The 16,274-nt window shown below is 43.5% G+C and overlaps 1 protein-coding gene across 3 annotated transcripts in view; it reads left to right on the top strand.

The window, feature by feature from the left end:
- Positions 1–16,274, top strand: part of sorl1 (sortilin-related receptor, L(DLR class) A repeats containing) — a 117,245-nt gene that overhangs the window by 52,921 nt on the left and 48,050 nt on the right. For all 3 annotated transcript variants that reach the window (XM_036150341.1, XM_036150340.1, XM_036150342.1), the window contains exons 6-11: positions 810–990; positions 6,974–7,075; positions 7,151–7,320; positions 8,905–9,097; positions 9,532–9,649; positions 15,559–15,632. In XM_036150341.1, coding sequence (XP_036006234.1) covers positions 810–990; positions 6,974–7,075; positions 7,151–7,320; positions 8,905–9,097; positions 9,532–9,649; positions 15,559–15,632 — 838 coding nt within the window. The remainder of the gene's footprint in view (positions 1–809; positions 991–6,973; positions 7,076–7,150; positions 7,321–8,904; positions 9,098–9,531; positions 9,650–15,558; positions 15,633–16,274) is intronic.

Here is a 16,274-nt window from a genome sequence, read left to right as displayed (position 1 = left end):
GTTTAAAGGAAGAAACAAAAACAACTGATGTCAGAGCATTTCCATCAGTAACCATGAAAATATAGTATAATTAGGCTCGCCTTTGAGCTTCGGCGAGCTAGACAGCATTAGTCTTGCTGCTGGGAGCTCAAAGTGACAAGGACAGCAGTGTTCCTTTATTTGTCACTCTGTCAGTGCTGCCACTTTAGTACAAAACAAGGAGCCAAAGAGCCTCATAGGAGCAGCAGGAGGACTGTCTGACTCTGAGCAACTGTTAAGACTGGAAATGACACTAAACTGCTGTGAGCCTGATTGCCAGGTCACCAGTGTGTTTCCATCATTAAACCTCCTAGCAGAAACATGCCACCGGACGCGGTGCTGTTCTAGCTTTAACTTTAGCTTGATTGATCCGGAGTGTCAGCGGCCAGTTGGCGCTGATCAGTGAATGCAACGTGAAAGGGGTTGTGCTGATAACGTTCGTCCAGTCTTCCTGTCACGTCTGATGCTGTGTGTATATTAAGTGTGGTGATAGAAAGCCCTGCAGCGCTGGGATTTCCCCCCTAAGCATGGGTTGTGTGGGAGTGAAACATGCCATCCCCCTCAGATACCGCGACTGGGGAGAGGAAAGTGTTCAAATTAGTGCTAATCTACAGCAAATGACCGTGAAATAACTGAAATAAAGATTGTTCTTTTTTTCCCCAAAACAAAAAGTGCTGGTTTTAATTTTTGCTACATTCTTGTCTTTTTCTGTCTTCCTTTCCTTCCCCCTCTTCTCTTCCTCCCCAACTCATCACTGCCCTTATCCGTCCCGCTCTCCCTTGCCATCTCAGGGGTGTGGAACCTTACGACCCCCCCACCACAGTGCTGGTCCAGAGACACGAGCCACAGGGGGTCTCCACCGTACTAAGCAGCACAGATTTCTTCCAGAGCGAACAGCACCGGAAAGTGATCCTGGAGCAGGTGGACAGCTTCCAGCTCCGAGACAAGTACATGTTTGCTACAACCACACGGGTAAGTGGGAGGAAACTAAAGCGCCTTTTAATAAAACGCTTTCCAGCCAAGACTGGGATGCCATCTTCCTCTGTCACTGGGTCCTGCGTAAGATAGCCCTGTCAAGTCCTCATCTAGTTTCATGCAAACTTAATTAAACAAATTCTCCTTCATCATACCATAGCTAGTAAAAATATCCCAAGTGCTAAAAGGAATAGAATCAATGTAAGATAAATGTAAATGCAGTTGCACCTCAACAGAACACCCGAAGCCAGAAACGGTGTGTGGTGAGGCCACAGGTTCCCTGATCACCACAGATGCTACATGTGAGAAGTGGCGTGTTTGTCTTCTGTGTTTTGTTAGCATATCTGTGCTGGAAGCATCCAGAGGGTAGCAGATGGTGGGAATGATTTGGTTCCCCCGCCGCCTCCACCTCCCATGTTCACCTCAGACAGTCTGCTGTGTTTCAGGAGCAGGAGGCTGTGAGGGATTTACTTTGCTCTGATTCTTTGAAGAAGAACGTTTTGCACACAATACACAGGTCCAAGTGATCAATGTGTTGCATAAGCTTACCCTACAATGTCAGTTTCTATCCTGCTTACTGTAAGGGCTCTGAGTCAGCAAGTTCACTTCTCTAAACCTTTTTTCAACACAGTTTTTCATCACAGTCTTATTTTAGTGGAGACTGTGATGAACATCTTGTGTATTTGGAAATAATGTAACACATTATGCATGTACATTCCTGTGAATGTCTCCCCCCCACACAGAAGCCTGTGCCTTTCTAGTCAGGGAAACAGTGCCCTTCAAAAGTATTTTTCATTTTCTGGAATTAAGTGGATTGTTTGAGAGGTGTTTTTTACAGTTTCATTTGCAGAATATGCCTACAGTCTCGAAGATGGATTATTATTATTTTTAAAGAGAAACAAAAAAGAAAATTGGGACAAAATAACAGAAAACTTTAGTGTGCATAACTATTCACCCTCCTAAAGTCTGTACTTTGTAGAGCCACCTTTTGCAGCAATTCCAGCAACTAGTGTCTTTGGATCAGTCTCTATAAGCTCACCACAGCTCCAGCTGCTCCTTGTCGGATGGTTTTCACTTGTGAACAGTGACCTTCAAGTCCAATTACGGAATCTCAATTGAGGTGTGGACTTTGACTAGGCCTTCCCAACACATTTAAATGCACCCCTTTAAACCAGTCGAGTGTTGCTTTAGCAGTATGCTTCGGGTTTGTGTCAAACTGCAAAATGTTTTTTTTTTATTTTTTATTTTTTTATTTATTTATTTATTTTATTTTTTACTCTTGGCTGAATAGAGTGAGCATCAAACAGCAAAATGTTAAATATTAGTCCCATCTGACCAGAGCACCTTTCTCCATACACTTGGGGAGTCACCCACGTGCCTTTTGGCAAAATCAAAACATGGCTTTTTATTTCTAACACAAAAGTTGTTGTTTTCTGGTTCATTGAGGAGCTCCATGGAGGGTATGGCTTATTGTGATTCTATGGACAGACCCTCCAGTCTCTGCTGTGGTGCTCTGGAGCTCCTTCAGGGTTACCTTTGGTCACTTTCTCTATCACTTCCTTTTTTCCTCTGCAGTAGAAACAACTGCCAGAGTTAAGCTGCTCACTGTACAATATCCTGGAAATGCGGCATATGTTAAGATTACTTTATGAAACAATGCCTAAATCCACACTGCATACGTCTAATTTGACCAAAAAGACCGTGACCAGAGGTACACGCATTGAGCGAGGTGAATAAACGATTCAAGCTGTGTGGTAATCAGGTTAATATTTTGCTGCAACACTTTCAGACTAGATGAAAAACTATATTTACATCATAATTATACCCCTACTTCGTAATCCAGGGCAGAATCATCAGCAGGTCTGTGTATGTGTTATTCATTTGCAATGGGAAAGCGGAGGAGGTGTCCTCTCTGCTCTCTTTGGTCTGACTGTATGTGGGGCTGTCAGGGTGAGGCAGCTGGCGGTGCCTGTGAGACAGCGCTGAGGGAAGTAGGCATGGTTTCACGCAGCTCTAGCTGCTGTCATGAGACAGTGACGGTAGACAGAATGCTGCTTTCACGTCACTTAAAAAAAAAAAGGGTCGCAAGAAGGGACTAAAAAGTCCCTTAATACAGCGAGATAGTCACTAATGTGCCAGCACTGGACTGTCGTCTTCATTTTTCCTTCACCAACGAGAGCTGCGCAATAGCCACCAGTAGCTTAATACACTAGCAGCTACGCAGCAAGACAGACAGGAGCAACTGTTGTTTTTTCAAAGTAAAGTACATTTTGAAATCGTATGATATTTTAAACTCTGATTATGATTAGAATAAGTGTGGATCCTTCCTGCCTTGCCTCAGTGGTTGCTTCAGGCTGGTGTTGATGGTGTTATGGTGTGGAGAAGATTTTCTGGGCACTCTTTTGGTCCCTGGGTACTAACTAAGCATCATTTAAACTCCACAGCCTACCTAAGTATTGTAACTGACCACGTCCAGAGCTCACTTCCTGAATCTTCTGATAGCTACTTTGAGCAGGATAATTCACCTTCTCACTCTGCTCAGATCATCTCAGACTGGTTTTACTGGACTGCAGTGGCCTTCAGAGGTCACCAGATTTCAGTCCAATAGAGCATCTTTGGAATATGGTGGAATGGGAGATTTGCAACTGTGTGACCCCATCATATCACTCTGGACCAAAAACCTTGAGGAAAACAACTTGTTGATTCCACAAAGAATTAAGGCAGTGCTGGAGGTAACGGTGGGTCCAACCCGGTACCAACAGGGTTTACCTAATAAAGTGGCTGGTGAGTTTGTTGCCTTGTTAGCAGTACAGCGGACATTAAATGTTCCCTTATGCTGTCTGGCTCTGATCCCCAGTCAGAGAGCAAAGGCTTAAATGGAGATACTGAAAGTGAAACAGGCTGTCCTGCCACAAATCATCAACCCTATCGGCCCCTTCCTTCTAGCATTGCTATCTTTCTTGTCTTCATTGGTCTTCAGCTGCAGGAAAAACTCTTCCTCCTTCTACTGGCTCTCTTTAATACAATTAGAATAATGGAATACTGCCGGTGCCTTTGGCAGGACCAAGATGCTTTAGCTAATTGAAGTGGCGAAATGAATCTAATAGCAAGAAATGACTCTTAATCTGCCCTTTAAACATATCTGCCTTTGTCCCCATGGTGGAGAACCAGTGAAGATATCTGGCTTAACAGATGTAATCCAGCAATCTGACCGCAGTAGTCGTCATTTAGTCTACAGATTGTCTGCAAAGACGGTCTGGGAAAGATCGAGAGCAAACAGGAAGTGGTTATTGGAGCATGATTTATTCTTCCCTTCAAAGCCCTGCATATTTTTACAGTGGCTTCTAAAACACGGCTTTACTCTTAGTTTAGTAAATATGCCAGACAGTTACAAATTCCTGTCAGACACCCAGCCCCCCCCCCCCTCCATCACCCCTAGTGTTGTGTACAGCTACATGCGCACATTGACAGCATCGCCCAGGCAGACGATGTAGAAGTACTGCGTGCTTCGCAACAGAGGTCAGTCAGACAGTTTAGTTGATGCCTGACTCAGCATAAAGTATTCTAAAAGGAAAGCTGAAGGCAAGACTTTAGAAACACTGGATCGTTTTTTTTTTTTTTTTTCAATTATCCTGTCATGAACGTTGGCATTTAAAATGCCAACTGAGCTTTTTAAAGTCTGACGTCAAGCTCCTTGGTTGCTTTTCAGTTTCTATGAGCCGTACATCGTCTGAAGGTGGACTTAAAGGGCAGCAACGGGTTTTCCTCTAATATCATTTTGTCTAATATCATTATAAACGCTCCAAGGTGCCTGTATGCTCCAGAACCTCAAACATCCAAGCAGTCGGCTTTATAGAACCCCTCGTACTTACTAATGATCAGTTTATTCATTCAGCAGCCCCTACCTGCTGCTCCCCAAGCTATTCTTTTTGGACTTATTGATTATATGCTTTATTGACGGTAAATATCAGATTTGATCAATTCTTAACAACATCATCCTTACTCTGCTAACCTCGTATAACTTCATGCCAGTTGCAAAATCCCGTATGAACTTTAGATGTAGTTTCTTCAAGCCTAGTCTCAAACATGTGATGCGGGTTGAAAACCTAGCTGGGCTAAACGCGATGGTAACTAGACAGGAAGGAGGAGAAACAAACAAAAAAAGGCCTTATTGTTTTACCTGAATTCACAATCATTTACCAGACCTCAGAGGAAAACTAACCCCAGCAGTACTCCGTTAATCAGATCAAACTGCACGGTTCTTTAGGGCAGTGCATGCTGGGGAATGTTCTATGTAATGGCATTAACAAGCTTAAACCAGCAGAGGGCAGTTGTTCACAAAATCACGGGAAGTTGTTTTAATGCAGAGGCTGCTGATGTGAAATGATGCAGACCGATAAAAGGAGGCCCGATGCTAAAACTGAGCGGTGCTGAGGTTCAGCTGTGTCTTTGCTGGTTTATGAGAGCAGATGTCGCTCAAGGGTGCGTCCTTTGACATCCCTGGCTTGTGGTTGAGCTAATGCAGGTACCTTTCTTCCTGACAAACAGTAAAGTTCAGCCTTAAAAAGGGGAAGCCGTTTTTTCCTGTTTTGATTTTACAGCGGTGATGCTTTCATGAGCACCTGGGAGAATTTGATGCTTCACTTACCATCAAGTATGTTGGTAATTTCTCCTGTCATGATACGCCATGATCATGCCGTATCATGACAGTGAATCATGACAATGAAGTGTGTTCTTCATTTTTTGTGTTGTTATACACAGGTCTTGTTTGTAGACTAATGTATCCTATTATAAGCTATTTTCATTATCGCTGTAACACGGGGATCCCTGTTCTGCATTTTAGAGACTTGGGAGTTTAGTGAAGATCAGTTTGAGGAAACATGAGCACAGTGTGGAATGTGCAACTTACTCTCAGTTGACAATGACATTTGAGTAGAAGCTGGGGTTTTTCTGGGAAATGCATCTTGGGATCCCCAGACTGAGCTGGAAGGTCTGCCGAGGAAAGTGTTGTCTGGTTTTCCCTCCTGGACATGTTATCCTTGTGACCTGATCTGGGATAAACAGAAGAGGAGGGATGGGTTTCTCTTTATAAATCTATAGGAACGATAATTTCCTATTCATGACAACATATTCAAATTAAGCATATTCCATGATATATAGCTTTGCAGCCTTAGGATGCATCCATCCATTCATACATACATTTACATGCAGGTCTGGAGCAGAACAAATGGTACCCATCTCCAGCAATCACTGGGAAGAGGCGAGGTACAACCTGTACCTGGCCATCACAAGGCAACAAACTTATAGCTAAGGACAATTTAGATTGACTATTTAACCTACCAGTCGTGTTTTGGACTTCGAGAGGAAGCTGGGGTACCTGGAGAGAACCTCACGCATGCACTTAGAGAAGATGAAAACTGTATGCAGAAAGACCCCTGACTGGGATTCTAACTCAGGACCTTGTGACAAGGCAACAGTGACACCATGCAGCCCTTCCAATGTTTTTAGAAACAAAATAGTTTGTTCCTGAATCTTTTCTTAAATCTCTGTGCTTGCTCCAGCTCCATTCAATCCGCAGAACTGATACCAAAACTAGCATCATGTCCTTTTAACTGAGTAACAGTCTACAGTGAAGAGTGTTGTTGGTGGTACAATCTGGTACCCATGAGATGTTATTGAAGATTGGACTTTTAAGTCTCCAGCCAGGCCAAGGCCTATGAAACCATTTTCTCTGTTATTAGCTTTAAAGAATATTTTCAATAGAAATTCACGGTTCTTTAATTGGGCAATTTCAGGTTTTAACCAGGGAAATGCAGATTCATCAGCGAGTAACTAGCAGCTGTACTCTCTTTGCTTCTTTTTTTTGCATTCGTGTCGGACGATTTGGTTGAAAGGTCGTAACCTTTGCCAGCCTAATATGTGACACTGCATGAATGAGGAGAAGGTTAATGAACCCTGCTGTCTCTGTGTCCTCGCCCAGAAACTGCTCGGCAGCCATAATCCGTCTTCTGTCCAGCTCTGGGTCTCCTACAACCGTCAGCCAATGAAAGCAGCCCAGTTTATGACCCGGCATCCAATCACGGTGAGTTTTAGAAAGAACGCTGACATGTAGTGAATCATCGGGACTATAAGTGACCTCTTCTTGTTTGTCCACTAGGAGTATTACATAGCGGATGCATCTGAGGACCAAGTGTTTGTGTGTGTGAACCACATAAACAACGCCACACACCTCTACATCTCCGACACACAGGGCCTGTCCTTCTCTCTGTCTCTTGAAAATGTGCTGTACTACAGTCCTGAGGGCTCTGGCAGCAACACACTCATCAGGTACTACATACACTCATGCACGCACACACACACACACACACACACACACACACACACACACACGTGTCAATACCATCAACGGAACATTCGAGAAGAGTCCTTTGCCTCAAACAGTTTATTCAGACGGCCTTCAGTTCTCAAATTTCTCCAGTTTAGCCTCTTCAGGTCCCATTCTTTTCCCGTGTCCTGTAGAACCTCAAGAGGGGACAGCGTTTTGTCAGAATACATCCACAATTTATAATGTATTTATTGGAATTTTATGTGATTGACCAACAGAAAGTTGGAATGAAAACAGTACCTGCTCTTCAGAGTTTTTTGGTGATCTTCATAAAAGAGCTGCTTTACCAGCTCTAAGTACTAAATACTTACTTCTGACAACAATTAGTCACATGGGCATTTGTTTAGGAGCATTAGAGTAAATAGGGCTGTGTGTTTGAGATTTCTGTTTTTTTAATGAAACGTTTTAAAAACCATGAATGGTTTTCCTTCAGCTTCACAGTCTAGAACTATTTGTTTTGGTCCGTCACAGAAAATCCTACATTGGTTGTAGTAAAGTGACAACATGAGGAACGGGTGGGTTTCCCAGAAAACTTATTTCCATGTTTTATGTGTTTCTATAATTTGTCCCATGCTGTGAAATACCTTCAATCTCGTATCCATGGCTACCGATGCAGAAAAACAGCTTTTAAAGTGGATGTGAACAACCTAGAGTTAATCAGGTATCTGTTCACGTCATTCAGGAAGTTGCACTCGTGCAGCTGTTGATCAGTGGGGTGTGGGTTCACTTTACATGCTGGGTTTGATCTTATGAGATCAAACCCAGCATGCATTTTCAGACCAAATGCTGCAAAAATGGGGCTCAGTTTTGTGATTAAATCCGATCTGTGTCATTGGATGACAGTGAAACACATTTAAGATGTATACCATTAAAATGGGCGTTTGTAGAAGTGTGGAGCCATCCTGCACAGAAACTTAAGAATCGTATAATATATTGCTGAATCCATTGTGACCTTGTAGCATTAACAAATTGCACCCGTATGGTACCAATAGTAAGGTCGTTCCTATAGCAACCCCTGGGACTCTGAGGACAGCCTCCAGCTCCGTTAGCAGATGCTTGGTAACGGTGACAAAACAAAGGCTGTACAAACACTAACATGTGCTTCCTGATCCAATAAAGCTCTAGAACATTTATCTGATGTGAAGCCTCAGCTGTTTCCGAGCTACCTGCTCCTGTTTATCGATGTTTTGTTGTCTTCTAATTACATTAGGAAGGTGGTGCGTTGGCTTGGCGCAACAGTCAATGTTGGCTCAGGTGTGAGCCTTCCTGATGAATCATTCAGTTTATCCGACAGCCTGTCCTCTGTTAATGAAATCGCTGCTCTGTTCTGTACTTGATGTGCTGTGTCGTTGGATCAGGCTGCTTCAGACATTTGTTAGCTGAGTATATGCATGTTGTTTAGTTTATTCCCATCTGCTTCATGCGATGCGTTGTAAATTTCAAAGTGCTGATTCGTGCATTTCAGTTTGATCTCACAGGCTCTGATTGTCCCCTCCTTTAATGCGGCCTCATGTTGCTGCTTTCAGGTACTTTGCCAGTGAGCCGTTTGCAGACCTGCACCGTGTGGAGGGCCTCCGAGGCATCTTCATCGCCACGCTCATCAACGGCTCGGTCAGCGAGGACAACATGCGCTCCGTCATCACTTTCGACAAGGGGGGGACATGGGAGCTGCTGCAGGCGCCTGCTGCTGACAGCCTAGGAGGAACTGTGGACTGCCAGGTACGGCAGATTCTAAACCATCTGGTCGTCTCTGGCTGACCATGATCAAGCTCTTAAATGTGAAGTTTGTTTGGATCCCAAAAAAAATAAAAAATTACTCATTAAGACAGGTTGCTTCATTTAAAGCCGTTAAAAGCTGCAAAAACAAGCAGTGCATTCTGGGACGTGTGCTGAAAGCAGGGGCCACCAGGAATTTTGGGCCCCATGACAATAAAAATCAAAATCATCCAGGTCCTAGCCTTTCCCCCTATACGGCACCCTGGTTAAAAGTGTCTTGTTTTGAATTGTTAGTATTCTGTGGTCTCATACAAAAGCTGCTTGTAAAACACGTCTAGCAATAGCATGTAGCCAAGATGGGCCTAAAGGTTACTTTCTGGTTAGTCTTCATGTTCATCATGTTCCATCTGAATTCTGTTTTTTTTTTCCTCCCCCAGCTCAGTAAAGGTTGTTCTCTCCACCTGGCCCAGCGCTGGAGCCAGCTGTTTAACATCCAGCTGAGGAGGATGCCCATTTTATCCAAGGACTCAGCACCAGGACTCATCATGGCCACAGGTAGGAAGGCAAGAAATAAACAGCAAAAGTATCACAGACTGACACCAGCCGGCTAATCGGACAGTCTTATGTCTTTTTTGTAAACCTTGACTGTTATTGCCTCCTGCCTAAAAGCCAGCTTTATAGAGTGTACATGAGTTGTGGATCTGTGCAGATCCTCCAGAGTTATCAAGGGCCCCATGGCTGCTTCTTTGACCAATGCTGTCCTTGTAGACAGACTCATATATATGCAGTTGTGCAATTTTTTTCCCCAAACCAAGAAAAAGAGGTTATGGATGATGATAGAAATAAGAAGTGTTGAACAGAGAGAGCTCTGTGAGATGTTCAAAGCTTGAGATATAATTTTTTAAAGTAACACTGTAGCGCTTTATGAACTTCAAGGACCCCAAAGCACTTGGCATACAGTCATTCACCCATTCCCTCACACGTTCACACCCTGACAGTGGTGAGCTACATTGTAGCCACAGCTGCCCTGGGGCAGACTGACACAAGCTAGGCTGCCGTACACCGGGCCCTCTGACCACCACCAGCAGGCAAAGCAGGTGAAGTGGGGGTTTGAACCAGCAACCCACCAGTCATAGGACGAGCTCTAGCTCTACCAACAGAAGACATTGAGGTCAAGGGGTAGGTATTACCAGTTTAGGAAGGCACTGTATACGAAAACACTGAAGGGTGAACTCTTTACTATATTGGCTCCTTTTATATCCAGATCTGTTAACACATATCAGAATCCTTGGGACCCAAAAGAATCAAATTCTTTCTGCCAGGTTTTAATCGGAGCTAAGCTGAAATCTTTGTGCGAATGGACGAGGAGATGCTGGGTGCCGTCCTTTGGTATTTTTCAGCAAATTCTTTTTTTTTCTGCTGCCACCAGAACACAATTTGTTCAGTACAGGAAACGATAGAAGCCAGACGTCTGCCTTCTGTCTCTCTGCAAAGGTCCACATCCTGTATGAGCCACATGGAAGAAGTGTGGTTGTCTCTGTGTTCAGAACCTTTTTTTTGTTCAGTTGGAAGAGAAAGATGTCCTGTCAGCAACTTATTGCTGACAGCTGATGTCTTCAGATAGAAATTAAATGATGTGCTCAGCTCTGTTGCTGTAACAGGCTGTGGCCTGAAGTTTGAATGCTCTTTGGCTCTTCCCAGCTGGTGCGGAGCTCTGATTTGTTGATGCTCTGCAGTTCTCCCCTGCTTCCCCTGCACCCAGCCAGGCTCTCTAATTAAATTCTTATTAGATAATGGGTATGGAAGGAGAGTGAGAGTTGAGTTGGGAGGGAACAGTGGGCTCTGCCAGCTTCTGTGTTATCGCTCTCAAACAGATGGGCCAATTACAGCTGCTCCACACTCATCTAATTTATGTATTTATTTTGTAGTTTCTGAGATGCCTGACACATCAGACACCAGGATTTATGCTTTCTAAAAACAAAAATGGTTTTCCTAAAAAATTACTATGACCACTTTGAAGATGATCACATCTTGTAGATCTCACAAACTTTCTTTTGTCTAATCTTAAGGTGTATTCACACCTTCCACATTTGGTCCACTTTAAACAGACCAGAGTTCGTTTCCCCCCTTGGCCCGGACCTTTTGTGCAGGTGCGAATACGCTCAGGCTAAACTTAGTCCGGACCAAACACCCGTGGCAAGGCCCATTTTCTCAGGTGGTCTAGGTCCGCACACAAACGGACGCTGGTGCGGTTTACTTCTGGTGTGAATACGAAACGGCCTCGATCCACCGCAACTCCAGAAAACATGCGTCTCTTTGGACTTAATAAGCTACCGGAGCAGAATGAACTGTTAATCAAATCATACCCGTTGCTTAGCAACAGCATGCTTTTGGACTCCTTAGGCTTGTAATGCATACTCTCCGACGGCGATCCAAAATTATAAATAAAATGTGTGGAAACCTGCTTTGAATGAGCTGCTCTAGACACTCACAGTGATTTAGAAGCTCTAATAACAGCAAAAATATGCAAAACAGAGGTGCAGCTACGGGATTTCTAGAATAGTTTTCCTCCGTTTCCAACTTTGTGCTACATCCCGCTCTAGTAGTTTCTGTTCAATGGGAACAACAATCATCACACGCGTGGCTCTGCTACAAGTTACAGTTCACTTGCACAAAGTACAGTGTGAAAACCAACCGCACCAAACGGGAAAAAAGTCCGGACCAAATAAGGGGACCAAAGGACTTTCCTGGCGTGAATACACCCGTAAATATACCAATTGGACTCTCTCTCTGTTAAGACTGAGGAAGGAGAATGGTCTGGTAAAAACCAGCATGCAGAAGATGGTCCACATTTTTACAAGTATTTACCGAGTATTATTCAGCGGTTTCTGCAACATCATATTCTATTTCCTTAAAATCAGAGAGAGCTGGTGTCAAATTTCCACTTTTAGGCATGCAGATGTTTTTAATACAGTGGAAGGAAGAATATATGCATATTTTCTGCTATAGGGTAGCATATTCAACTCAGATTGTTATCTAGACTAGGGGTCTTCAGCTCTGGTCCCAGGGGGCCGCTGTCCCACTTGGGCTCCCTCTGAATACCCTTAATAATTGCTTTTAGTTCTTGTCCCTTGACCTTTCATGGGGTCAACAGTAAAAACTCTATGAGTGGAAGGAAAGGAGCTTCGGACCGCTCTGCTGAATTCGGACAGCCTTTAACTCTGATGTCATTACGTGACGCACGTGATGATGCAAGTCAGATCCTTGCCTACAGCCTTCTGAAAATGAACTACAAAGTGTGCGATCTCTTCTCGCCGGACATTTTCGTTGATTTCCATGAAGTGGGCTGTGCCGATACGTCATGTCACACAAAGAATTGTGGGATACCTAAAGGGTTCTTAGCGTCGGTAAGGGACGTCACAGGGTTCCTAGGCATAACTAGCCGCGGGAGGGAGCATACAGGCTTCTTTTCCTACCTCCTTCCTAACTGACTGCACTATTCAGACAACACTGATCATGGCGACTGCTGACGCACCTCCGCTTTGCCCTATAAAGGTATTCGGATTGATTCATGTTTTGGATGTGTCTCTGCTCCAGCACACCTGGATCAAATGATTTGAGTTAACTCCCCAGCAGCTATCAAGGGCTGCAGAGGCCGTTTTATCACCGATTTATTTAAATCAGGATGTGGAGGCAGGAAAACGTCTAAAACATGCAGGACAGTGGGTCCTGAGGAGCAGGATTGAAGCCACTGATCTAGAACATTTAGTCTTATTCAAAGTCTGCATCATGGCTAAACAGCACCCCAATCCAGATCCAGATCCAGGTCATGGTATTGAAAATTTAGGACTGAATCTCCGAATGAGACATATGAAAACATAGTGTTTTAAAGAATTTGGTCAGGCTGTTCTCTCAGCCTGTCTGTTGGCTGGCTCAACCGAAGCTCAGCTCTCCTTCAAACCAACAGCCGTCTGATTGACGTCAGAAAGCAGCAGAACTCTGTTCATTAATAACCTACGACTTGCGAAGCAAAGTGCTTTGTTTATACGGCAGGAAAACTGCTCTGTTGGAAAGTTTTGTCCAGACACCATTCATGGAACTGCAAAGGGTAATGTGTCGTGAGCCAAATGACCAGCAGGATCCTGTCCAGCTAACGGTAGCCTGTTGTGTGTGCGAACTTCTCCCTCAGCAGACCGACATACTGACCGTTTTTCGCCATGTTTTATAGGTCCGTGTCTCTCAACCCTAGTCTCAACCTTGGTCCTTGGGGCCCACTGTCCTTCGTGTTTTGGATGTGTCAGAACATCTGATTTAAAGGATTGCATTATCTCCTCAGCATGCCATGGCGTGCTGCAGAAGCCTCTTCATCACCCGTTCATTTAACTCTAACCCTCTAGCCGCACTTTTGAATTCTGTTTGTTCATGTTGTCGTGTGTAAAGTGAGGCACTTTTGTTTGTTGATGCATTCAAAATAATTGGGCTAAGTTTAAGTTTGAGTGCTCATTAGCTTTTACACTACAAATTAAAGTGGCTTTGTGCCATTGTTTTGCTAGGAAGTTGTAAGCAAATTGAGTCAAGTTTGAGAGGCCCTGCGGTAGGCACATTAGGGACACGTTGTCTTTATTAAACTAATGGCACAGCAGCACATGTGGTTCCGACAGCAGACTGGACAGGACCATCCTCAGGAACATGCATCAGTGGCCAATGTAGAATGTGAAACAATCGTCTCTAAAGCGGGTTAACACTTCATCTATCCAGCGATCTTACCTGAAAACTTAAGCCATCCATTTTTTCATCCATTAATTATCCACTGCTCATCCGAGATTCAGTCGCAGATTTAACAGGTTCAGCAGAAAAACACAACTCTACTTCTCTCTTTGACACTCTTAACTCATGTTCCCAAGGTGTTCCTTGAATTTCTTGGTATTTTACAACATGTTTTTTCCAAAGGACTCAAAAAGAACAAGTAATCATCTCTGTTCTTTCGGTTTATCCTGTGGGATATAACACAGAGGCATACTCTTTGTACCTGTCAGTTTTCTTTTTCTACTCTTTACACCACTAGTGGTTTGTTTTTCACACAGTAGGCTGATAGGAAAGGGGGTTTGAGAGAGGAGGGAAGACATGCGGCAAAGGACCTCAGGCTGGAATCAAACCCTGGTCAGCCGCAACGAAGACTAAGGCCTTCAAATACGGGTCGTGCTCACTACCCCTGTGCCATTAGAGCATGCCTCAATCAGCTTATTTTAAAGAATACTCTAAGCATATTGATCACACTGTTAGTATATATTCCCAAAGTCTTGAGGACTGCTTGGATTTAGTTCCCTCAGTGAAGGAATTCTTTTAAGGCATGGTTGAAACATTGGCCTGAAGTCTCATCACAGGTATTGCCAGATGACACTGAGAGACAAATGTTGGAAACCAACCTGGTGACTTTATAAAGTAGAACTTGAATAACAAAGAATAAGAACAAATAAACTGCTATCGATTTATTGAGACAAAGGTTGCACGGATCAGACAAGATTGTTCTTTAAAACCTATAATATAAGACCAATAGAACTGCATAGAATTCATCTCAATTTTATTTCTGTCTTCTGTCTTCGATCACGGAGTTGACATTTTCTGCAGCATCTTACATTGACAATTAGCATAGTTACCAATGCTAGCACTGCTAAAACACCAGCGTTTAGTCCCTAAAGAATTTAGCTCGCCTCTTTAATCCAGACATTCCCATAAAAGCTGCCAATATTAATAATTCATCCAGTTCCTTGACAGAGGGTGAAAGCTCAAAAGGATAAAACAGAGCCAAGTTGCTGCCCAGCCTTCCTGTTAGCTGCTCTCTCTTTCTCTCTCTGAATGACCCACAGAAGGAAATTGCATTTTTTTTTAACCATCTCTTTTATACTGGAAGCAGCTAACCTCGAAGCTTCTTCTTTTAGGAAGGGCTTCCACACCCCTCAGTGCTGTTGTCATAGCCCTTTGGTTTGGTGCATTTACTTATCAGAAGAACGACAACACATTTGTGTTTCCAATTGGCAGGTTATCTGTTAGGGAAGACCAAGCTGAAAATCAGTCACCAGCCAGTTTGTGTTCATGGTCAAAATGCCGCGAGTCCAAACTGTTTTAATTATGGTGGAGCATGGAACATGTAATGACTGTATAAGTAATCAGATTAAATCAGATTACTTATTAATCAAATTAAATATTACAGAATAGTTTAAAATGATTGGATTAAATCTTAATAAATTTTCATTAATTTTCTGCTAATGTTAATTGTTGTTTTCATTGATTACTCGACTTTCCTTTTTAATCTGCTAAAAATACAACATATGATTGTTCATCTGTCAAATTAAAGCCAGGGGTAAGCGAGAGCTCGAAACATTCAGGGGAAATCCCCATAGACTGCTTATGCCTGTGCGCATGTTTGCCGCTGTGTGAAATGCCTTTTTGTTCTCTGATTGCAGGATCTGTTGGCAGGAATTTGGCCAACAAGCCCAATGTGTACGTATCAAGCAGTGCTGGAGCCCGGTGGAAAGAGGTCAGTACAAAACGTGACACAGATGGCAGGAAAAACACCACTGAGTCACAGGCAGCGTGTCTGGAAAAGAAAAGCAACTCATTGCAACCATTCTACTGCCTGAAAAGGTCGATGAGCTGTGGGGTTATTTCTGTGGCGGGACTAATCTCAGCAGGGTTTTTTTATCACACTGAAGTGTTTCAGAACATCAAATTTAAAATTGGTCAAAGACAATACAAGTAAACACAAAATACTGTTTTGTTATTTTCTTAGCGTTGTACAGGAACATTGATGAACTCATTTTTGCAGAATTGGAATTCAGCCACATTGGAGGGTTTTCCAGCAGTAAAGGCTTTTTTAGGGGCCGGCCTCAGCATCTCAATAGGATTCAGGTCAGGACTTTGACTAGGCCACTCCAAAGTCTTCCTTTAGTTTTTCTTCAGCCATTCAGAGGTGGACTTGCTGGTGTGTTCTGGATCATTGTCCTGCTGCAGAACCCGACTTGGTTTCAGCGTGAGGTCCTGAACAGATGACTGGACCTTCTCCTTCAGGATTTATTGGTAGACGGCAGAATTCACGGGTCCATTTATAAGAGCAAGTCTTCCAGGTCCTGCAGCAGCAACACAGCCCCAGACCATCACACTACCACCACCATGTTTTACT

Source organism: Fundulus heteroclitus, chromosome 18 (genome assembly GCF_011125445.2).
Source record: "Fundulus heteroclitus isolate FHET01 chromosome 18, MU-UCD_Fhet_4.1, whole genome shotgun sequence".
Taxonomy (NCBI): domain Eukaryota; kingdom Metazoa; phylum Chordata; class Actinopteri; order Cyprinodontiformes; family Fundulidae; genus Fundulus; species Fundulus heteroclitus.
The sequence above is the reverse complement of the archived record's forward strand: the minus strand, read 5'-3'. Positions and strand labels throughout refer to the sequence as shown.